General features: G+C 38.9%; 1 protein-coding gene across 2 annotated transcripts in view; it reads right to left on the bottom strand.

Moving 5' to 3' along the window:
* The window catches only part of LOC575604 (secreted frizzled-related protein 5), a 35,248-nt gene that overhangs the window by 4,307 nt on the left and 6,041 nt on the right, over positions 1-24,900 (bottom strand). For both annotated transcript variants that reach the window (XM_775994.5, XM_011667133.2), the window contains exon 2: positions 1,404-1,496. In XM_775994.5, coding sequence (XP_781087.2) covers positions 1,404-1,496 — 93 coding nt within the window. The remainder of the gene's footprint in view (positions 1-1,403; positions 1,497-24,900) is intronic.

A 24,900-nucleotide genomic window follows, 5' to 3' on the forward strand; every position in this document is an offset into this window, starting at 1 on the left:
CTGATGGGAGGGGGAAATAGCATCTGAACACCGATATCAAGTTGAGAAGGAAAAACATCAATAATTCAACCAAAAAAAAAATTCATCTTATGGCATTCACACTACCATACCTTTAAAATGATTTATTTGTCGGGAGTAAAGGTGAGATGGATTTTAAAAACCAGACGTATTTTCAGGTTGGCCGATTCGGAGATTTTTAAAACGAATGTATCCATACTTCTCTCGGATACTTCTACTTTCATTTGTAATAAATACGTCATAATGAAATAATGAACCGTTCATGATGAACAGTTATTTCCTTTTTCTGACATCCACACTACCATACCTTTAAACTGAATTATTTGTTAGGAGTAAAAGTAAGATGCATTTTCCGGTCGGCACTTTTCCCAGACAAAGCCCATCGATCTTTGCCAATGTCATTTTGAGGTTAGCTAAGCACACATAGACGGAAAATGGGTCAGTTATTTTTGCCGATAATTGGCTGTTTTTACGAATAAATCCCCTCTAAATGGGGCCTTAAATCTCCATGGCAATGATTTTGTTGTGATTGTGAAATGCCTGAGCGTGGATTGTGTTTATTGTGATAATAAGCAGTGGGTTCGAGTTGGTAAAACAAAATGTCAGCTATGCCGACAAAAAGAACTAGTTTGGGTTGAGGGCGTGATGACATTTAGTCTACTTTCCAAACCCATTGCTCTCTTAAAGGTACTATGTCCCTGTTGCAGCTAACATCAAACTCTTAGAACTTTGCAGGAATTATGAATATGTCATGTATGTCCCATCTGTGAAATTTAAACATTAGCAGTGTCCTAGTATTCAAATTATGCAAGGAAGCCTGGCTACCTTCTAGACTTCACTGTCATACATTAATGAGTGACTGACGGACTGACTGACATCTTTTTTCCCATTTTTCCATTTTACATTTTCGTGTTTTGGGGGCCTGCGAATGGGACATAGTACCGATTTTAGTCAAGCCAACTCCAAAATTATAGTGAAATGAAATCTAAGGTAGAGGTTTGAATTATTCTTTTGAGAATGGATTCCAAAATCTTGAGACATAAATCCACCCAGGCTATAGTAAAGTCAACTCCGAAGTATTGGTATTTAACGATAAATTCTAAATGTGAATTCCGATCCAAACGAAGGCATCCTAAATGTGACTCCTGAACATTTTAAAGAGTATATTCTCTTTAATCCTAATCACCCAATCAAATGTCACTCATTGTGACTGAACGTGATTAGGGGAAAACTTTTAGTTGTATTATTAACCCAATTTGGCTTAAAACAAAGAAGAAAACATTGGGACGATCAGTGCGATTATTTTTCATGCACATAGCAAATAAAAGACTTATTCTTGTACGAACAAGTATGAAATAAGAACATGACGGATGTATTATAGTTACCGAAATCGGAGTTGCAGAATTTTCTTAGTAGCGTATCTTCTAGGCTGTCATCATGACATTGCGTAAAGTGCATCATATAGGCTTCCTGCATAGCTGTACAAAGAGACAAAGAAGATCATTTGATGAGTATATATCACTGGTATTGTTACTTGAAGAATTAAAGAGAAGGTTGAGTTCTGGGGAGAGGTGAAAAAACGTACGACCATTCAGTACAAGGGTCTGAAAATCAGACTATTACTTAGGTGATTGCAATCATTGTTGTCGATTCGACAACTAATGGTCGTTGTTTTCCCACAAAAAGCCATTTTCAAACCCTCTCGTTTTGAGGGAAGTTCCAAATACGTATTGTCTTTCAAATGCGTTGGAATTTAACCTTTTCATTTTTTAAACCTGCACATGGGACATAATAACTTTAAGGGGATGAAGGAAGAAAGAGAGAGAGGGGAGACAGGGGCAGATACAGACAAACAGACATACAGAAATTGGGGGGGGGGGGGGTTGGTAGATCTGAGAAAAGGAAAGTGCAAGTGAATGTAATACATTAGTCCCTTTTAATCTCAGTCCATGTCAAACGAGTTATGATAATGATATCAACGGGCGATGCGGGGGAGAATTCCTAACGTACCTAAGGTTGCGATGAAAAGAATTTCATGCAACTCTCTCTTCATTCAAATCTTGATGTGACACACATTCATCTATGTTATAAACAATCAAAACGTTTTGAATTAAACTAGTATAGCTAAAACGTTTTAATGCAAGAAACATCAAGCATGGCAAATGGACTGGTTGAATTAGGTCCTTTGCTGAATACTGTACTTTAAGATGTAGGCTTAAAGATATCTCATTATCAAGAAACATAAATCGGTACCATTTTTTTTCCGAGTACTTCAACATTAGAAACCGTGGTAAGGGAAATATGAAACAATTAATAGTTGTTAACAGTATATTACTAATTATGTACTAAATAATCAAACTTTCTTCATTGCTCCTTCCTTGTTCTTTCACAATCAGAACAGCATGCATAATGATCGAGCACTCAACTTTATCTTTAAACTTCTGAAGATTTCCACGTCTACCAATAAAGTACGTGACTCGATTACATCTGCAAAACAGAACAACAGTTGCCACAAATCTGGTATAGATAAGCACACCTGTTCAATCTCCGGGAAAATTACAAACGTGTTCCAAAATTCACGGTGAAAGACAGGACAATATGAACCTCGGCCCTGTTGCATAAAACTTATCATTGATGGTAACTTTGCCATCAAAGACAACTTCACAGGGCTCAACAGCCAATCAAAATCAAGGTTTCCATGGTAGTTACCATTGATGGCAAAGTTACCATCAATGGTAAGTTTTTTTTTGCAACGGGGCCCTGATTTGTCACCGTATACCGTTTCAGCATATACATTTTTAGAACACAAAATATATTTTATAAATGTAATGCTTCCTTATTGATACAGATCGATCAATCGATCTTATTTACTGGGTGGAAGCCACAAATATATTTAATAACAAAATATATTGTCATAAATATGAGAACATCGTTGACCATTTTTAATTTTAACGTCAATTGTGCAGATATATTTGTGAAAAACATTACGTTCCAACGTAAATTAAATCAGATTTGTACAACGTCATACTGAAGCGGCTGATGTGATGTGAGAAAATGTCTACTTCAAAAGTGTGATGTGTGTGGGAACTTTTTCGCATGTCCACTGGTTTCTCGAGACAAATAAACTAAAATTGAACTTGTAACCATGGCAATGTTCACAGGTATGCAAAACATGTAGCCTGCTTGCACGTGCATGATGAAACAAATTTCACATGTTCACGTCGGGAGAAAGAAACGGGAGAAGAAAAAAAAGAGATGTTTAAATTGTCATCAACGAGTATTTACATAAAGGTGGTTTGTCTGACCCATTTTGAACATGCCATGCACACGTTGAATAAACATGTCAAAATAAATACGATTTAAGAGTGCCAAAGAAACAACCATACATCAGTTTGGAACAAAAATGACAGGCGATTATTGCCCCTTTGTTTAGTTCACCTGTCTTTACTTTCTCTAATAAAGCATTTTCTTTTGATACAGCATGAAATAGGAATTAATAAGGAGATGATAAGAAACTAAAATACTGGATAAGACACGTGATACTATAGACAGACATGTTTAAAACGAATTAATATCTTTAGACAGCTCAGGTTCGAAAGAGATGCTCCCGATTTCCTATACTGACATAACATCCTGTCTTCCGCCCATCAATCGACTTGAAGACATTTCAAAGTAGATCATCTTCCTATAGTCGTGCTGTTTACAATGTCAGTAGACACAATTCAGAAACTGCCTCCCTATCAATAAACCAACCCACCCATCTCCATCAACTTTCAATTTCAATCTAAGACGAGTCACACGAAAGGGGCACCGTAGCACGCAACGAAACCCGCCCCTTTTTATCGTGATCATAGAACAAAAGCATGCAACGCCCCCCCCCCCCCCACCTGTCTATAGCCAAAACCAAACTTCAGCTCGTAGAATAGCTAGCAACTAAACCCGCTCCAGCCCATAGCTATTATAGTAAAGTAGACGAAACGGTTTTCGCCGAAATTGTTATTAGACCGAATGACATTAACTGGGTTCGATACCAAATGGTATTTTAACCAGAGGCATGCATGTCCATGTTGAACAGAATGTGAATGGTACGGATGTAAGGGTCCTTGGGCGGAATGCTTCGATTGGTTTTAACTTGGCCATCGGACAAATTAATGATGATTGAACACGATAATTTGACAAAATGGTTATTGGGCAAAATATTGACGACGACATTATATTGACCTGAAGAACGTGAGACAATTCGACCAAATTACTTAGGACTAAAATGACAATTTACGGAGAAGACGCACTACCCCTACACCTATTGCATGGGAGTAGAGTCTCCCGGAGTTGGGCGACTGAATAAAGGTTGCGCGCCGGTTGAATTCCCTGTCGTCAAACCATAGGGGATGCGTAGGCGCATGTACTATGGGAGGAATGTGGTCTCGCGACGATTTCGCTGAATGTTCGTGCAGATTGGAGTTCCTCTAACATGCCATGTTAAAGGGACTCTTCTCTCAGATGCAACTGGTTCAAGTTCAAAAAACTATATCCCGCACCTGAATGCCTCAAGCGCCTCCAGTGCAGAATTAAACTCATGACTTCTTTAATACTTCTTCCCTTTTGCTGAACACAAGCGCGCGCCTGCCAAGTCCAATGATTATAAACTTTGAATTTATCCCTTTTCCTCCTAAACTGCTATGAACACAATGCACACACATGCGCGCTCGCGTATGCCTAAGTCCAATACTGCAAACGAAGATTTACTTTTTTATAAGCATCGCAGTTAACCAACAAATAAACACATTCATACACGCACGTTAGAAATGGCGTTACAAACGCAGCGCGCGCATAATATTATGATCACGTGGTTTGGTACCACGAAGGCGCCAAGGCCATGGTAGCGGCGCCTTTGTGCGTTCACGAATAGTGTTTGGTCAGGGAGTTGCGATTCATGCTTTGACCATTTCACCTGTTCAAGTCAACGTTGAGTCGAGGGACCCGTTTCACAAAACCCTTTTTTTCAATGAGAAATTACAAAATCAGTGACAAATCTACTGATAACCAATCAGAAGCAAGTATTTCACTAGTTGATATCAAAAACTTCCATTTATCACTGATGACAAGTTTTGTGAAAGGGGACTTAAAGGTACTATGTCCCATTTGCAGGCCAACAAAATGAAAAAGTTAAATTCCAACTGCATTTGAAAGATAATACTAATTTAGAACTTCCCTAAAAACAGGTGGGGCTTGAAAATGTCTTCAAGTGGGAAAATAATGACTATTAGTTGTCAAATCGACTTTAGGGCTATAGAGCCCAAAAGTAATAGTCTTGATTTTCAGACAATTTTACCGAATGTTCATACGTTTTATGCTGCACAAAGATTCAATCAGTTTAATCTTGGCCATCACAAGAAGTGGGTTATTGATGTAGACAAATGCTCATGTACCCTTTCCAACTCTTTTCATGTATGTTATTACCAAAGAAGAAAAAAAGCCAGTCAGTCACTCAATAGTGTTTGACAGTGAAGTCTAGCAAGTAAACAGGTTTCCTTGCATAATTTGAATATGAGGACACTGCTAACGTTTAAATTTCACAGATAGGACATAAATGACCATATTCATAATTCCTGCGAAGTTCTACAGCATTTGAGGTTGGCTGCAAAAGGGACATAGTACCTTTAAGGCTGCGTTCAAACAGCTATATTTCTGTCCAGAATTTTGATCATGAATATAAAACAGAAACAATATTGTGCAGTGTGTGAATCATACAAATTAAAACAAACTGACTAAATTTTGTTTAAAAATACAAACAAGTCAACAAATTGGCACGTAGGACGACATGGGATGTGGCATCAGAAAAATGTTCCTATTGTGGCAGAACTGTACCTTTATTTCTTAGTGTGTATTTAAATTAAAAATGGCGTTTTAAAGAACACCAATCTTTTCATGTGACGTTGCTACTATACTTTTTCTCCACACAGGCATACAATTAGCTCTTCGTATGCCTTCTTCCCTTCTCAGCACGGTCCATCGTTTGCAACATGTGCATATTTGCACAAGACAATAGGCACCAATCATTACTGACGGAAGGATTGCTTTGTGCAGCACAACTGCTTTGTAAAATAACACCTTTTCAGTCTTGATTAGCTCCATGAAAACTCCTTAAACTAGCATTGATGTAGATAATCTTTTTTTTTGCACGGGAAACAGTTATTAAACTTGAAACCTTTGGCATATTATCTATCCCTTGATATATAGAAAGCAGCACAGGGAGATAATTTGTGTGGCATATACAGAGTAAAAGGGAAACTGCTATCGGAAAGCTCATAAAGTTCAAAAATTCTTAGTTTTGTTGATGACGAGTCTTCTCCATCACCAAAACTGGAGACGACCTTTAAGCCGATCGTCTGGCCGACTCGTCGGGTAAGGTAATGGGTGATTTACACCAATCTGACAACTTCTCTTGGGCTGTACTTGAAATCCCTCCCATCAGTCCCCTGTAGCCATGTGACCCAAGGTCAAGGGTTAACTAGCCCACACTTTTCACCCCGTTTATCTCGGGCATAGCGTAGTCTATTTCTATAGCTGCTTGGATGATAATAATGAGGAAAAAAAGGAAGCTATGTTCTTCTACACTTGCATAATAACAATGAAAACGGTCACAAATTATCTTTCACCTCTCTCCAGAACTCAACCTTCTCTTTAAAAGTGGACTGAAACATATTGCCTATCGAGATTATGAAACTACTTATTGATTGTATTGAGAGTTTCCATCATTTTTTTAATATTAGATCTTCCAAAACACTGAAATTTTAAAATGTAATGGCACTTATGCTTAGAGTGATTTAGCCTTCATTTACAGCAGAGCAATTCAGTGCCCCAGTTATTCATCGAATTTTGATACAATTTGGATTTTGGGTTTCTTGTATTTTGTTGTGGTGAACCAATTGACCAGAGAATTGACGTGGCAACGACACAGATATAAAGCTTGATATTCAACCTAAGTTTATTTTTCTTTCTTTTTTGGGCTCAAATTGTCGTCTGCCGTTGAATACAAAAATAAGAAATAAAAGAAATCACAATTCTCACTGCATAACCTATAGTGGCATAGCGGTTAGCGATGCTCTATTTTATAGGAAACGAAGCCTGTGGATGTTATGTGACCATAAATTACGACCAAGTCCTTTTTATGGATGCTCAAGACCTGTTTGATGGGGGCGATGAAATGAAGTCAGACAAAATGTTTGCAGCCATTTATCACGTGTATATGGCAATATCAAAATGTTTATAGGTAGCATTATTCGCATGCAATGTTATGGGCATGGCCCTTTAATGCCCCCCCCCCCACCATCGCCGGTGTATTACAGTTAAACATTTGGAAAAAGGGGGTGGGGGCTGCTAACCTAATAATGTGAAGGTCTGAAGGAAAACACTTGTTATAACTACCCCCCCCCCCTTCTCAGATAGCTAACGAAGCTGCTCCAAACTTTAAAGTTTCAAAAAACACTATTATGTCTTTGACATTTTGTTTTCGCAAGTTTTTTGTTTGTTGGCTAACATGTACAAGCCTACTAGAGCACATTCAATTATATTTTTACCAGCTAAAGTTTTGAGACAACGATCGCAAAGACTTTCAAGAATTGAGCTCAAGGGCATTATTATATCCCAGGGCCTCACCTTATAAAGAGTTGATATCAATCGCAATTATGTACATAAGAGATAGGGGACTGCAAACTTGCGATTGATTGGAAGATTTGTCTTCACAAGACGGGGCCCAGATATGGGCTGATCAAAGACGACTTATTCGTTCTCCTGACGAGGACAAAATGAGGACCAATAATTTTAGCGCGCCAAAGCTTTTGTCGTCTTGTGTGAGTCCCACCCAATGTTGTCAAGCCACAGAGGCAATGGGGATTCCAATGATGAATCTTATACATAAGATGTAGGAAGAAAGCGATTTGAAATGAAAATGAATGGCAAATGCAGATCATTCAGGTCATCTAGTTTATCTTGTTAATGTGTCCTTCTGCAGAGGAAAGTTTTTATAATCGTCAGTGGGAGAGACCGATAATTTCTGGAATAAACTTTCCCCGTTTCCGGTTTTTTCAACATTACCCGATATTAAAATGTACTAAAAAATGAGCCCCTTTCTCTATCTCTCTGCTGTATGTTTATACAGTTCAAGAAGCTACTACAAACATGTACGAGGGGATAATGCCTTCTGGCTTTTTACAGATGATAGCTACATCATGCACATATGCTTCTCCAAACCCTAAATTGTAAAATTCCGTTTTGTTCGGATGACAGGACGTGACTTGGAAAAGATCTCTAAAAGGAATTACAAAAATCTCTTCGTGAAATAGAAGGATTTAAGGTACGGTAAGTTGAGACGGAATTTTCTAATGAAACTTTTCTTACTTGTCCCATGTGTATGTCCCCCCCCCCCCCCCCCTCCCTTCCACCCCCACATAAGCTAACACACACGCGCGCGCACACACACATGTTCTTTTTTTATTCAATTTGTCTATCGGTCTGCTAAACAGCAGACGGATAGACAAATTGAATAATAATAGAGCAGACTCCAACAAACTCACCTCCGTTCACTCGTCACTCCTATTTTGGTATTAATGTTACCCAACACTTGTTACGAATATACATTTCAAGCATATTTGAGTTCCACAATGGTCATAAAGTGATACTGAAATAGAAAGTGTGTGCGTGGATAAGGAGGGGGAGGGGCGGTAGTCATGGGGGAGGGGGGCTGTTTTTACTAGATATGAAAAATAGTGGTTAGGTTCTGGGTTGGAGCATCCTTCGCAAGGAATGGCATTAATATTATTATGTTCATCATATTTCTCTCTTTCTATTCCGTTTACGTCATCCTTTAAATTTTGGGTGCACCTGCGACATTACTTGGTTGGAACTTTGGGCCTCTTTCCACAAGAGATATCTTGTACTGTTTGTTACCACGGTGTGGAATAGTATCAGGTCTATCCACGCCGTTTCGAATATATAACGAATGCATTGACCGGCGAGCACGGTATTGATGCAAAACATAGATCCATCAAAACAGAAAATTCTCGTCTTGACTTTCAGAAGGTCAAAGTGGTTAGTAACCATGACAAACGATTACGTTTTATGACCTATCATCATAAACAAAGGGGATGCGGTGTCTTTGATTATGACAAAGCTGAACAAAATATTTATAAATTTGGAGGAAGATTTCACAGAAAGCGGAAAGAGAAAGTAAAGACCCATTATTCAACTAGAGTCTCATACCTCGCTTTACGTGTATGCAAGGACACCGATGTGATTTCAAATTGTGTTCGCACAGAGGCAAAAGGATGTTAATTTTGTACAGTTGAGTAGGTCTATACAGTAAATTTAAACGCAATTCTGGCTCAAAAGAGTGTCCGAGCGAACTTCAATATATCCAAAAATGAAAGAAGTATCGTAGGTTTTCCTATAGCTGAATGTTTTTGTCAAGTGTATTTATGAATGTTTGTAGTTTTATATGTATACAGTGTAGGCCTATATTCTGTCTAGTTTAGACATTCTGAAAAAAAAACAGCCACAGGCTAAAATGTCTGGTTTGTTGTTGTTGCAATGACAGTGTATATAATAGGTGAAATAAAAATTGAATTAAAACTGATATGGAACCCCCCTCATGTGTACACATAGGGGATCACGACTTCTAAATTTTCCCAAAACAAAACTAAAATCGTGCGAGAAATTATTTGCAACACACGTTATGTATCGGAACCCATGACTACTCCAAGTGATTTTTCCCTATCCGGATACCACCTGTGTGAAAGTAGGGAACAAAACGACACCCCTATAACCTCCGCTAGACACCTCCTGATGACTAAAACATCGACAAGAAGTTAACACGGCTACCCTTTGGCCTGGTATACCAATAAATATCTGACCTAAAAGCTTTAAAGGTGGTGGTGAACTATTAAAAGAGTATGCTGTGTTGCAGTTAAGATATATTTTTTAATTGTGAGCTCTCTCATTCATTTTGTGTAAGTTTGGAATAATAACAGAAAAAAGAATGTCCCCTGATAAGGTTTGCTCTTCAAACAACCTTACAACATGTTTAAAATAATCATGACCAGTAATAGCTAAAAAGTTTGGCCTATATGTGCATGTATTCCCATGAGCACACTTCTGTGTGTAGTGCCTGTAACTTTCTGCGAATTTGAGTCAATTCCTCGACATTTTGATGAATCCAAAGATAACGTTTAGTTCTGATAATTATATGATAGCGAAAGTAAATGAGCATGTTTGAACCAGATCGTAAATTCTTTCAGAAAAAAGAGGAACTAAGGCAATTTCAATGCCCTTGTAGTACATATTTATTGAAGTGTGCAAACATTACGACATCATATTATTTCGCTCCATGCACTGCCCACCGAAATGAGTATATGGGACTACACATACCAGCGAATGAGAAAGCTTACAAATTATTTTGTCACTTTTACAATAACTCATCCTTCTCTTCAACCAGTACTTAACCCTGCATGGTACAGACCCAATAAAATGAGCAAAATAATGGCAGTGACTTCTCACTTTATATGCATATGACCTATATACAAAATGTAATCCTCATCTATAGACTTTGGCCCGAATTCACAAAGACGGTTTGTCGACAAACGTGGGTTTATGTGCGTCATATGACGCGTTTCGGTGTGTTGCAGAGTGCAGACCAAGGTTACCAAGGTTGAGACAAACCTTGGTCTGAAACGCGTCAAAACGCGTCAAATGACGCACATAAACCTAGGTTTGTCGACAAACCTCCTTTGTGAATTCGGGCCTGTGTGTCTGATGTGAACACTGCTCCTTTAATTTGTTCGGACCACCTACTCGCAGTACCGTACGCCACATCATCACAGGTGCAAGTAATTCAATAGCAATATAATGTTCAATTTTACACATGACACAATAACAAACACTGGTACATAATGAACACAGGGGGGCGCATGTCGGCACTAGTCTCATATTCAGGCGAACATGAATATTTACACTTACAAAAGGTCTGCTGTCGTAACTGAATACAAACAAATCAAATAAACTACTTACTTAATAGTACTACAAATACGAATGTGTTACATTCCTAGCATGGTTGCATGATTAGATTTAGGAGGGAAAAGAAATATTTGAATACCTACATAATCTACAGAGTCATCCGTGAACGAAGGAAGATGTAATTCTGAGTAAAAGTAAATACATTTGCACGCGCCCCTGCTGGGCTATAATATATTAGATTCAGTTACGTCTGGACATATTTTGTCAATTCCATTCCTCCTTGATACAGAAACGTGGGGTGACCCAGGGTATGCTTATCTGTTTCTTGTGTATCAAAGCGTATTATAAGATGATATTTCACATACATGTATTCACATTACTACTACATAACCCATACCATACAACCACATAAATCTACGGTGTACAACCATTATTAATGTAGGGTGTATTATAACATAATAAAGGTATATTAGCACAAAAGAATTGTAAAGAATAATGAATCACTTTCATGCCTGCATGCCTCTTCTATTCGTACATCAGAATTTGAGAGCGTAACCTCGTTTCACAAGTAGCCATTGTGCAGGTGGAGTTATCACAATAGAAATTCGATGAATGTGAAAGGACGCATATAACCCACAAGTGCAAATGTTTGTTCAGGGAGTAAAATAGATTCTTTGGCTATCTTCAGGCGGCTTTAGGTACAAGTGTCACGTAAAGAGGTTTGAAGTAAGCACTTGTTTCCCATTGTATCGGAGATAGACGAGTATATGTTAGCGTTCGTGATAAACAGTGTGTCGTGTCGTGAAAATATTCACAAACCTTGTCAAGCCTTGCCGTAATGTACGAGGGAGGCATTGAAGGGACAATAACCTCAATAGATAATACGAAAGAGTAGTGTCAGAAGATGACACGAAATGAGAAAATTGATTGAGGAGAAAAGTAATTTCGGGAATAACACTTTGGGGGTAAAAAGATAGAAAATGGCAAAATTATGATGAAGATGATTAATAGGTAAATATACAGCACTTGTAAAGAGGTAGATCAAAATAAATGAATATTGAGAACTCAGAATGGTAACAATGTTGTTTTAAGCTGCTTACGAAAATATTTACAACCATAATATTGTGGCCTAATTCGTCCACCCACTCATTAATTCTGCATTGCCACTGTTACCAATTCTTCGTCAGTTACTTCTAACTCTAAATCTTGCTCTGCTTGCCATGTCACTATACCAATACTTTAAAGTTTAAACCATGAGCACCCCACCCCCTCTCTAACCCCCCCCCCCCCCACACACACACACGTCTAGCTGCCATGACCAAAAGACGTGCTCTATTGACAAACATCACTGTCACCATTCTTCATCAGATACGTCAACAGTCGTACTAACAGACTAGTTCTAAAATTATGTTAATTTGCAATGATCAGCAACCCCCCTCCCCCTTGTTCCACCGCCCATAACTGAAAAATCTGGCTACACACCACAACGTGGGCTAGACAGTTCTGGATTGGATCTTCACACTCAGCTCGTAGTATATATATTTGAATAGCATGAAAACATTAACCATCCAACCATATTCAAACTGGCAAACATAACACTTCACATGAGGCCTGTCCCCATCAGCTCGAGTTAGCCAAATAACCCGCTATTTTCAGACTCGTGATATTATCCCGAAGCTCGAAATTGCGTCCTCACAAGACCGATGCGCCCATCACAAGATAGATAGCTCGGACGGGCGCAAGTGAGCCTGATATTTCCCAAATAACGGGATATTTTGGAAACAAGACCAGGATTTCTCAACCAAATATCTCGCTAATTGCAACCGCAGACTGATGATAGTTAAATTAGCGGGTTATTTGGCAAACTCAAGCTGATGAAAACAGGCCTATGACTGTTTATATACTTGGGTAGCGGTATGCGGTTGCCTGCATGGATAAGAACTAAAGTATATATGAACTGTCTCGGAGTGGGACCCGTCTTTGTGCACCATTTAAACATCATTGGGAAACTACTGAGAACATGAATACCGCAATAATGATTCGTGGTTATTACGTAGTCTATAAGGAAAAAGTTAAAAGAAAGAAATAGAAGACGAAGAAAATAATCTTATAACCACAATTATTACCACTTATCGAATGGGAGCCAAGAGGTTATAATGCATGGCGGTATATTAATAACACTACGTCAAGTAAATTTGCGTTGGTTTTATAAAGAGCTTTACTGGTGGTATTTGGCAATTTGTACAACCATGTTTGCCAGGATGGCTTTTGAGTAAATATCTGTCATTGAAATATCCAAAACAATTTAAAATAAAGAGGGACATCTTCAGATTTTTACCCGACGTTATTGCTGATCCACAAACCAGGAATTGTTTTTGTTAGTTTGTTTTGTTTGTTTGTTCGCATGTTTGGGGATACCCTGAACACTCCATAATATATAGGATAGATATTTTCAACAATTATTGGGGTAATATCCCCCCCCCCCCCCCGGATCAACGCCCCTGACCCACTGACTCGTAACCATAGCATCGATTAACAATATCAAGCCATGTGTTTTCGTGAAATACATATCAATCACCATTTCGGTGTTATGAGATATCTTTGGCAACAGTCTACATTTTTATGATATTTTAGAGGACTTTTAAGCGTCCGTTCCAGACAAGTCGGTGATTTGCAAAGTTTGCACCTTCCATTTCCTGTTCAACCTATTGGTACACAGAAACGTCTGTCACGAACAAGTGGAAATTGTCAAAACAGGTCTTGGCCTTAATATAATATTGACCAGGGTACATCATTGAGATCTAATTTTTCTAACTTTTGGATTTTTCTATTCTAACTGTGATTTAGGAAATCTGTTGTGAAACCTATTTCACGAGCGATTTCCAGCGGGAAATTAATCCTAATAATGATGTGCCGATTGAGAACTCGATAGAGAAATAACTCGACAAGTGTACTATGTTTTACGGAGTTAAAAGAAACATTTCATTTCGAGTTGGAAGAACTATAATCATATGATTTCCGACGATCTTCAATGTTATAATTACTCATGATTATCATAATTCAAATTATATCTCAACCACTAACACTATGTCAGACAAATTAAATGGAATATACTGATCATTGTACATTAGTTTAAGGCTTTTGTATTTCGTTCTTGTAACTAAACTTATGGAACAAGAATTTGGTGCAAATTGTTGATGGTAAAGTACTTTTATTCCTATTTTGAATACGAAATCACTTCATTACTTTATATTACAGGCATTCTTGCACATAGGCAATACAAGAGATTATTCGTAAAGTATTCTTTGTAATTCCCTATTATTTCATTATTTCAGTCATTGGCGCAATATACTTCATACATGTACGTCTCATCACCCACATGGAATAATTACGTAATCACTTCAATTAGAAAGTGCGATTTGTACCGACAGCTTGCTTTTACGATATTCACACCCTCACTATCATGTGCGGAAATTGGCGAATTAGATTGATCGGAAAACATCGTGAAAGGTCGGAAATCAGTTTTCGGAATTCAACATAAGAATCCACCTTGAAATGAAGATCTGTATCATTAGCAAATTAAAAAAGTTCCTTTGGAAGTCCTGTTTTGCCATGAGACAGAGGAATATCAGGAGAGGTGACACATTAATTTGTTCTAAGGGGAGGTAAATTCGGTATAATCTTTCAAAGATACATCATGAGCCAAGATTCAGTGGATTGATTCACAATAACTCGAATACACGCTCCTTTGCATATGAAGTGTGTAATATTTGCTTTTGTGTGTTTCATTTCATTTTTTGTGTTATGACGTTTTTATATTGTAGAGGATGTTGGGGGAGTGTAAAGTCTTACACCCTTAAATATTTTCGTGATTAAAACAAATGTATTGATGAAAAGGATAATGATGTGATAGTGATGGTGATCATAACGATGGTGATGGTGGCGGTGATGATGTTTGTCGCGGTGGTGGTTTTAGTAGCGATGTTTGGTTTATTTAAATAAAAATATTCTGATGTTGGTTCAATGACATTTACGCTCCTTCCTCTTCTTTTATCAGGGATTCTCTTTTAATTCAAATTGAAAAAATGGATCAGGTTGAGGCTGCGGTATGTCTAAAATACAGCCCTCTTCCTGTCTCCTCCCTAATACGAATACACTAAGGGCAAACCAAGAAATGAACATTAAAGCCCGTCTACACTAGTTTGGCCTAGGGAGATTAGACCTCCATGCAAGGTAACTAACAGGTGGTTATCTCATCAAATCAGCTCTCAATTAACATAAGAAGAAGGTGGGGCAATATGCACCGATTAGCATTGTTTGCTATATAGAGGGCGCAGGTAGCTATAAGTAGTGCAGTGGGGCTTTAAAAGTAAATGTCACGATGAGGAATACTTTCACGTGTCCGACGAAGATCCTTCCTCGGCACCGCCTTCTCAAGAACGGGGATGCTAAAGAAGTTTGGATTCCAAACGAAAATATAGACAAGAAAAGAGGAACGTTAAGGATTTTGACCTCTGACCTAGCAGGCTCGTTCGCAATAACAGCTGGGTACACTTTGGCCCTTTGAGGTAGAGCTTACTAAAATAAACTGCATTTGTCACGAGATGACAAGAAAATCCCTCTCGACTGGCTCAACGTCAAGATGTTGGGCAGAGACTGAAGAGGGATGACCGACATTACAACTAGTCCTATACATACTTGGCACATTTTGTAACCTGGGCCCGTTTCATGTGGTAACTCATTGGTTTCATGAAACTTATCATCATCAATAACTTCATTAAAAAAAAATCGCTCACAGTTAATCAAATGCAATGATTCCAGTATTATAACAGCTATAAATAGAAACGTTTTTGATAACATGTTTTGTGAAACAGGGCCCTGGCCCCTGACTGAAGAAGTGCGATGTGAGTTGGTCGAGTGGTCTAGCGGCCAGACCTCTATCTCGGCCTACAAACTGGGTGCGAGGAAGTTTGGTTCGAAACTGATTTAGATCAGGGAGTTCAGTTGATCCCCAGATGGCCCAAAATGTTCGGTCCTTAGACGTTACAGATCTGACTGATGCACTGGTACTCCTGTAATGTTTCCCTACGCGGGAGCACACACGCACTCCCCTACCCCCACACACACACATACACGCACACCTACCCCCACTCTAAAACACTTTAAAAAGCACAAGCTCAGAAAGTCATTGTGCTACATGTATTGACTGAAGAAATAACATCGACATGTTTATGCAGCATGCAAAGTGTGAAAACAGAAGATGAAACTGAGCAAACAAAAAAACACATTCGCTTTTTTCAAACATTGTGAGTGTGTTTACCTTTGCGTAAACCATCTCAAGAGGGTTGAATAAGTATTTACTTCCGAATCTTAATAAACCTACTTTCTCTAAATGTACAATGAGTTTCCAGTTAAAACGGCGAGGTGGACTCGACCACAAACCACCGGACCAATCAAACTCCGGGGGGGGGGGGGGGGTGTTTCACAAAACTTGTCATCAGTGACAAATGAATGTTGTTGTTATAAGCTACTGAAATCCTTGCTTCTGATTGGTTATCAACAGATTTGTCACTGATATTTGTCATTTGTCACTGAAAAAAGGCTTTGTGAAACGGGTCCCTGGAAGGTCTTGATGATCAATGATAATGGAAGGCAGTAACCGCAAACTCGTCTACCAGCCATTTTGTTTGTACTTCTGTGGTCTGCAAAAGACCAAGGAGTTCGGAGCTCCTGCCAATTCCTTCGTCTTCCCGTCTGTCTGTGTTGTTTGTATGTCTGCCTGTCTGTACATTCACCCATCTTCCCAAAGTGATAATACAATTATTATCGATGTAAATTGATTAGAATATGAAGTCATTGTGTGAAGTTGGGTCAGCGATCCCAGTATAGCTGCATCCCAGAGAATACTACAAAGTATTAAAGGCCCACTGCACTACTTGTAGCTACTTGCGCCCTCTTACAACAAACAATGCCTAATCGGTGACCATTGGTCCCCCATGATCCTCTTTTTCTTATGTTAACTGAGAGCTGAGTTGATGAGATAACCACCTGTCCAGTGACCTTGCAGGGCGCACTAATCCCTCCTGTAAACTATGGCAGATAAGCTTTAACACTATTACACTAGATTTAGCCATATCTGCCAAGATGCACCGGAATTTACAAAATAAATTTCTTCCTGCCAGGTACCAATCTAGAACAACTGGGGTGAGAGTGCCAAATGTATTGATTGGTGTATATTCAAAGGGTGCCGCGGTTAGTGCTCGGAATGCCAACCAATTTGTGTCAGTCCGGTGACGGTATCCACTTGATCAAGACAAACTTCAAGTTTATATCACATCAGTTTGTTATGCTTTATACAATACGTTATGGTTGTAAATTTGTAAGTGTTATATATTTTTTGAATATAATTGATTTAAAGGTATTACAAAGTTTTGGTATGGGGTCATGAATTTGGTTTAAATAAACATATTGGAAGCATATGCGTTCCTACAATATCCATTGATCGTTGTCGCGGTTGAAATCGAGTCTAAAGTTCTGAAATTATAGATAATAAACTCTTTATGTTGTATAGCTCCCTCTCAAGGTCAAGATATTAATTTAGCTATGAAACGATGTTCCTTGACTTAAATCGACCTATTAGCTATTCTCGTTTGGAAATTGTATATCACAACTACATATTCTGAGATTTGCATGGTCTCAGCTACCATTGTACGGCCATAGGCGCTATCTGAAATTTATCAAAATTTACCGGGAGCACCGGTAAATTTTTATATTCAATTTTTCTCGAAAACAGAAGTGTTTTGGGGGCTAATTTTTTTTTAGTGCTTATAATACATCCACAGGGGCATCCAAATATATCAAATTGTAAAGATTCACTTTCCACCCAATTTCCAAAATTTCCCAAAACTTTGAATTACCTTAAAACCCATCTTTCATGGCTTCGGGCTTTTACCGTGTATAAAATATAAATAAAATAAACTCAATCCATCCGTGGGTGGTTATGGCCCAGTTGTAATGAGGAATATCAAGAGCAGTGGTCTCGTAAGGTCCTGAGATCGGAACCAGGTCGATGCGCTAGTACCATCAGGTAATGTATTTACCTTCAATCATCAAATCCCTCGAAAAGGACTTAAACGTTTGGTTCACCGGTGTCATTTTATAAGGATATAGGCCAACTTGCTTTCTTACCAGCACGTTGGTACGATAAATTATCACATCGTCAAACCATCATTAAGAATCATTCACATACCGCAAGGTCTTTAAATGCACTACCCTTTATTGCTTTATACATTCGTAAGTAGGTGCTGTAATGCATTTGAATAGTATATACCTACATGCAGTCATGATGACAGCCAAACTTATTTAGTTCGATATAAATAACTATTATATCGACCAGCTTGTAAATCAGTCTGCAGCACATGTTTAAATTGTTTGCTATTCACCGGTCGGCAGCTACCGGAGCCGCCGACATCTCCCCGTGGGGGAACCCGCGAAGTTCCGCTCTGATTCCAAAACCACCGTGCTGTGACCGCGAGGTTTCAATACATTATTGTTGAGAGGGTCATGAAGGGTGAAGCGAGCGAAGAACCAGAGTTGCGATCGCAAAGAATTTCTTGGCTAGAATCCCACTCACAATTATTTTTTTCTTGGAAGGACGCAATCACATATACAAACAATTTCAAGACGTGATTTGACTTCGACTGAATGATGTGAGACTTTATTCGTTTGGTTGTTTTTACAATACATCTTCCAAATGTTCCAGGGAGCTGTATCCATTCCGAATGAGCTTGTCTGAAAAAGACAAGTCCATGGCACCATAGATCGAGGCATATTCCTTCAAAGTTTAGGTTACGTTTCCCTTTCTCTTGAAGTTTGCGAAGTATAGATATTTCAAAATACATGCGTGCTACTTTATTTTGCGGGGCGGCGTTTCACGAAACCGTTGCAAGTACAAGTTCACCGACATCCAATTAATCGCGTGTGCTGGAATTAACACGCGTTAATGGGATGTCGATGGGATATCGATGAACTTGTACTAATGACAGTTTCGTGAAACGCTACCCTGGACACCATTGCGAGGGGTGATTGATCCTGTAGTAAGTACAAAGAAATTGAAGTTTACTTAAATTGCGTTGGTACAGACAATGTCCTCACCCGACCAACACATTAAACAGTGGCAGCGGTGGGATAAAGACCAAGCCGACACGGACTCATCATGCAAGTGCTTAAAAGAAAAGCTTTTGCCCGACATGGCGACATCGTGACTTTGTGTACAACATCAAAGGAAAATATTATCCCGTTACACTTTCTCCATTCGCCTAAATTTGGAGCGGGGGGGGGGGGATAACTGAACATGAGTGGGATAACTTCTGAATTATAAATAATCAGCTCAATCATAAATGATAGAATGAAAGATAACCCTGTCAACGATTTTGATATTTGCCAATGATTACAGTCCATGAGATTATGTTTTCATTCGACAATTTTCGCCCGAGGTGAAAGACGTTCAAAACATCTTACGCACAATGAAGGCCTAATGCAATTTGCTTCATATCATTTCTTCAAACTTCACCTACTTTATTTAATCGAACAACTTCCTACTCGAGGGCCATCCATCAATCATTAAATGATGTATGAATAGCATTCCATCAAGCAATGCACATCCCTTGGTAGTACCCCCACGTTATTACCTTTAATAATCATACCCAAGCATATGTGGGAATCGTGAACGTGAAATGACCCTTGACCTGTGACCTCATAATTCAGAGCAATGTTAGGGAATGTGTACAAGTGCATTGTCGAAACCCATTTATCAACACCAACCCAACCCAAACTAACAACATTCCGAAAGCAGATATATTAGATCTCAATTTAACAAAGCGCCGATGGCTACATTTTTTTTTATTTACACGCAAATTGAAGACCACAAGATTTGTCCATTCCAATAAGTGGGAATAATATGTTCTCAAAGTCAAATGAAGATGGGAAATTATTTTGGACAAGAAGATGAAAAGACAAGTTAAAAGACATCTTCTCGTCCAAACCGATTCGACCTGTCGAGTTCCACCATGTCGTCAACTCGTCCTGAACAGGTTGATTTTCCGAGTTCCAGCAACTCGTCTTCTCTTCTTCTTCTTGTCCTAAATTAAAGGGAACCAAAACCTTCATACTAAGTTACTGTTATTGTAAAGTTTAAAAGATTTGAATAAAATCAGTGAAAATTTGAACAAAATCGGGCAAGGAATAAGGAAGTTAGAGCTTTTTTAAATGACTAGTCACTAGAGGGCGGTATTCATTTTGATGACATCATCTGTGGACAACTCTCCATGCCTTTTGTACAACAAATTTCACAATTTTTTTGTTTTCTTCGTATTTATTTGTGTTCTTGATCCGACTTCATAACATGTGAAGTAGAATATCATTTTGCATTCTATATCTTGCTTTCAGGGGAGTAGATTATCTCAATCACAAGAAAGAAGGAAAAACATGAAATTTGATGAACAAAAGGCATGGACAGTTGTCCACAGATGATGTCATCAAATTGAATACCGCCCTCTAGTGACTAGTCATTTCAAAAAGCTCTAACTTCCTTATTCCTTGCCCGATTTTGTTTAAATTTTCAATGATATTTTTCAAATATCTTAAACTTTACAATAAAAGTAACTTAGTATGAAGGTTTTGGTTCCCTTTAAGTTGTCATCTCGTCGGCACTTTTAAAAGCTCCGTAATAATAAATGATTGCATGTGTTAAATCTCCTGGCGGTGTACATTGCTTTTGTCTATTTGCTACCTCTTCGCTGTTTGTTGGTCTGAGGCTGGAAATCATTCGGAAACAATTTAACACCTCATAAGATAGTCATTTGTTTGTTTGAATAAAATACAAAAGGCATGGACAGTTGTCCACAGATGATGTCATCAAATTGAATACCGCCATCTAGTGACTAGTCATTTAAAAATGCTCTAACTGGTCTGAGGCTGAAAATCATTCAGAAACAATTTAACACCTCATAAGATAGTCATTTGTTTGTTTGAATAAGCATCTTCCGTTGTATATTTGCTATCTTTCAATAAGACCTAGAAACTCCTTGGTAAAGCCATTGATACGTCGGTAGTCATTAGTATAGGTAATAGTATATCCATTGTAATATTTATTTCACCTGTTGTGTGAATGAGCCGATAGCTGCTGCGTTACACGACAGCCCTGTCAAACTCGTCTCTTGCTTGCCCTCACCCCGCGACCTGGTCTTGGATTCACCAAACATTCGAGTTGTTTGACAATTAACTTGTTGACATGTTTATTCACGATGTAGACATATGCCTCATGCACCGCAAGCTCGTTTGTCTATCAAAATAGATAGGTTGTCTTCCAGTCGTTTGGAACTCGAGTCAGTATCGTATCCCCTCCCCCTTCCCCCACCCTCCCTTCTCTTTCTTTCTCTCTCAATTTCTTCCTAACGGAACCGCTGTTTTCTTGATATTTCATTATTTTCATATCCACCTCTACAACCCCCCCCCCCCCCACCTCTCTGCCGACAAATCACATTCCCGCACCCCTCTCTTTCTCTCTTTCCTATCTACACGTATTATTATATTAATCTATTTATCTCTTTCTCTTTCTCTATTCTGTAAAATTCTCCCACTCTTTCATAATGCACTGCCTCTATAATAATATGTATCTCTTCTATACAATGACATGTACTTTTTTCTTCTTACTGTCAATATTTATCATAGGCCATAGCCTGTTAATTTTCGTGATCTACATTTTGAGCGAATAACGAATTATCCGTCCGTATACATGCCATGTGTAAAGATTCGGAGCCCTGTGGGCTTGGCTAATAATCATGACAGAATAACAGTCATAAATCACACCTTAAATATGCAGCTCTTCATTATGGTTTCCAAAAACTGAATTGCAGTTCTGATTAAAAAACCACGACTCCCCAGGAGTAAACATTCAGTGTGAAATTATTCAAGTGAATCAAATGCCTTTGCATAGCATTTTGATCTGGTTGCTATCTCTCTAGCTTGAAGACACAACTATCTGTTCTTAATGAGAATTCGACACGATTCGGGTGCTTTTGAGAGGACAATACCACATTTCTGTACACGTGAATACCGTGAATGAGAATTCTCTCAAATCATTTTCAAATGTACTGTTTACCAGAAATAAATCTTCTCTTCAAGATTGTTTTCAATGCAGTAACGTGGAAACCAGGCTACGAACTACTCAAGACTGGTTGTCAATCACCCGCTAATTGCTTTGGCCTTGGACTTACATGGTCTCACACCGCCAAACCTTGCAAGAAAATCAGTCCAGTCTTTCAGTACTAGTATAACGAGTAACATGTTGCTGTGAATGTCTTCATGTGTAAAGGCCCGGTCACACAGGGAGGACGCATGGGGAACGCACGGCCAGCGCATGGGAAATTTGCAATTTTGTCCAGTGCGTTGTCGTGCGCCCAACTTTTGACACCAAATGCATAGCGTGTTGCTAGCGCGCTGAGCGCATACAGGGCGCATACAGTACGCATACAGACCGTACCCAGAGCGCACATGATAATAACTTCCACGAATGCATAGCGTGTTGCTAGCGCGCTGGACGAATGGTCCACGCATGCACCGCGTTCTACGACGCACGGCCAGCGCGTTGGAAATCGGAAAAGGCCGTGTACCTAACTTTTGTCATGATTTTGGAAAAGCTAGCGAGCTGACACAAAATGCACAGCGTGTAGCTAGCGCGCTGTGCGTATACAGGGCGTGTGCCCCGCGTATGTCTGGCGCTGGTCTAGCGCGCTCAACGCACGTCTGGCGTGCCTTTGGCGTGTACATTCATGCGTCGAGCTCCGCGCACACTTTTGAGCATGCTCAAAAAATCCCGACGCACACAGCGAATGACGACGAATGCATAGCGCTGGTCCAGCGTTGGTCCAGCGCGCTCGACGAACGAGTAACGAGTGATGACGCACGCCTAGCGAACGACAACGCACTGGCCAAAATTGGAAATTTTCCATGCGCCGGCCGTGCGTCCCGCATGCGTCCCCTCTGTGTGACCGGGCCTTTACGCAGACGGCAAGACATCAACCAGAAAAAAAGGGGAAAACGGAGAACAATATTGGGCAAATTAATGGCTTTTTTCTATTAGGGCAGATAGCATATCCCCCCTTTTGCGATATATCTTTATGATCTAAAGATCAATTTAGAAACCAAAAATGTCAGAACATACAAGACACTAACCATGGAGGATCCACACAGGGACAACAATCCACCTCGTAATCCACCATGCTCCCATGTAGCTACACCACTAATGGCACTAGCTTGCACATTATAATTTACAAAATACATCATAATATGCAATCCAATTTTGTCTAAGTACCAAAGAAATGCGATATCGCGTTTACGCATTTCCATCCAAAAATACGGATATTCCCCAAAATATCCGCCGAGTCTCCAATCTTGGTCCTCGGAGAAATAGGCCCGGAAATTAGCAATGAAATCGAAGATTACAATCAAAGTCACTGTTGATTTACAGCGCAATTGCGGTCGAGTGGGACTACAGAAATATGTATTGTGACATTACCGATTCAGAATATGAGATTTATAGCAGATTTTGATCGAATTGAACTATACAAATTAAGCTTTCGACTTGTTCAATGTCTGTCTGAGCAGGAGTAATTCAAAATGGAAGTTAACAGAGACTTTTGATTGAATGGGATCACACAAATGTCATTTCTTTAACTGCATTTTTAAGATTAATTTAGAAAATGGAAGCTTAAGCCTGTAGAAATGTTTACCTTGTCTGTTTACTGAAGTAGCTATGAGAGATTGCAGTTAGGATGCGAGGAAGTATGGCAGTTTTTATGATATTGAATTATGGGAATAAAAAATACCTCGTTCATCTACATCGCCATATTCACAATAATCACACAAAGCTAGTATTACGTTGTCATGAACATGAAAATAAATTGACCATATTTCTGTTTTTTTTTCAGCAGAAATGTTATAAACATTAACAAGTTGCAATAGATGCAAATTTACAACCTCCACATTAAAAAAGAGTTATGGAAATGTAGGCTGAATTTATTTATGAGGTGTAAATCTTAATGGCTGTTATATGGCGTGGTTTACGACTGTTTATCACACTTATAGAAACATTTCGCACCTTACTGCATCCATAAATGTTGCATGTGAAAGTTGTTTGTCAGACTCACGATCATGCGAATCTGTTTCGTTGTTGTTGTTGTTTAAAGTAAATAGAACAGTTTCAACACTATTCCGAATATCGTCGAAATTGGAAAACGATTAATTCTCTTAAGAAAGAAAAACCCATCAAAAAATTATCCAGTTCTTCATTCTTGTTCATGATATTTCAAGTCAAATGCAGACAGTGCCGTGTTGATTTTAACTGCACCCCTCCCCCCCCCCCCCCCCCCCCCCCACTAGCTATGGTGACGACGTCATAAATGGGGACTACGATTTTTATCTGAAATAGCTAATAATATACTCAACATGTTTCAAATTGTTATTACTTCCGCCACTATAAACTTAAAGATAAAGTTGAATTCTGGTCATGTGATTGCATTGTGAAAGTAAAGGGTGTAGAATCGATCATAAAATGTTGAGCATGTAGCATATAAGTACTGGTGTGTACAGCAAAGATCTGAAATTATCAAAATGATAAGAAATTAAGTCCAGTCTTGGTAAAGCAACAAGCAATGTACACAAACATGTGGCATACAAATGAGGCCCACATTTTAAGCTGTTACATGTCATATTTAGAATATATGAAGGCATTTGAAGAGCCATGCTTTTCAGGGAACATTTTTTCTCTGATGTTCTTCCACACTTGTATAATAACAATGAAAACGCTCACAA

The sequence above is a fragment of the Strongylocentrotus purpuratus genome, unplaced genomic scaffold, assembly GCF_000002235.5.
Source record: "Strongylocentrotus purpuratus isolate Spur 01 unplaced genomic scaffold, Spur_5.0 spur5_scaffold_20, whole genome shotgun sequence".
Classification (NCBI taxonomy): domain Eukaryota; kingdom Metazoa; phylum Echinodermata; class Echinoidea; order Camarodonta; family Strongylocentrotidae; genus Strongylocentrotus; species Strongylocentrotus purpuratus.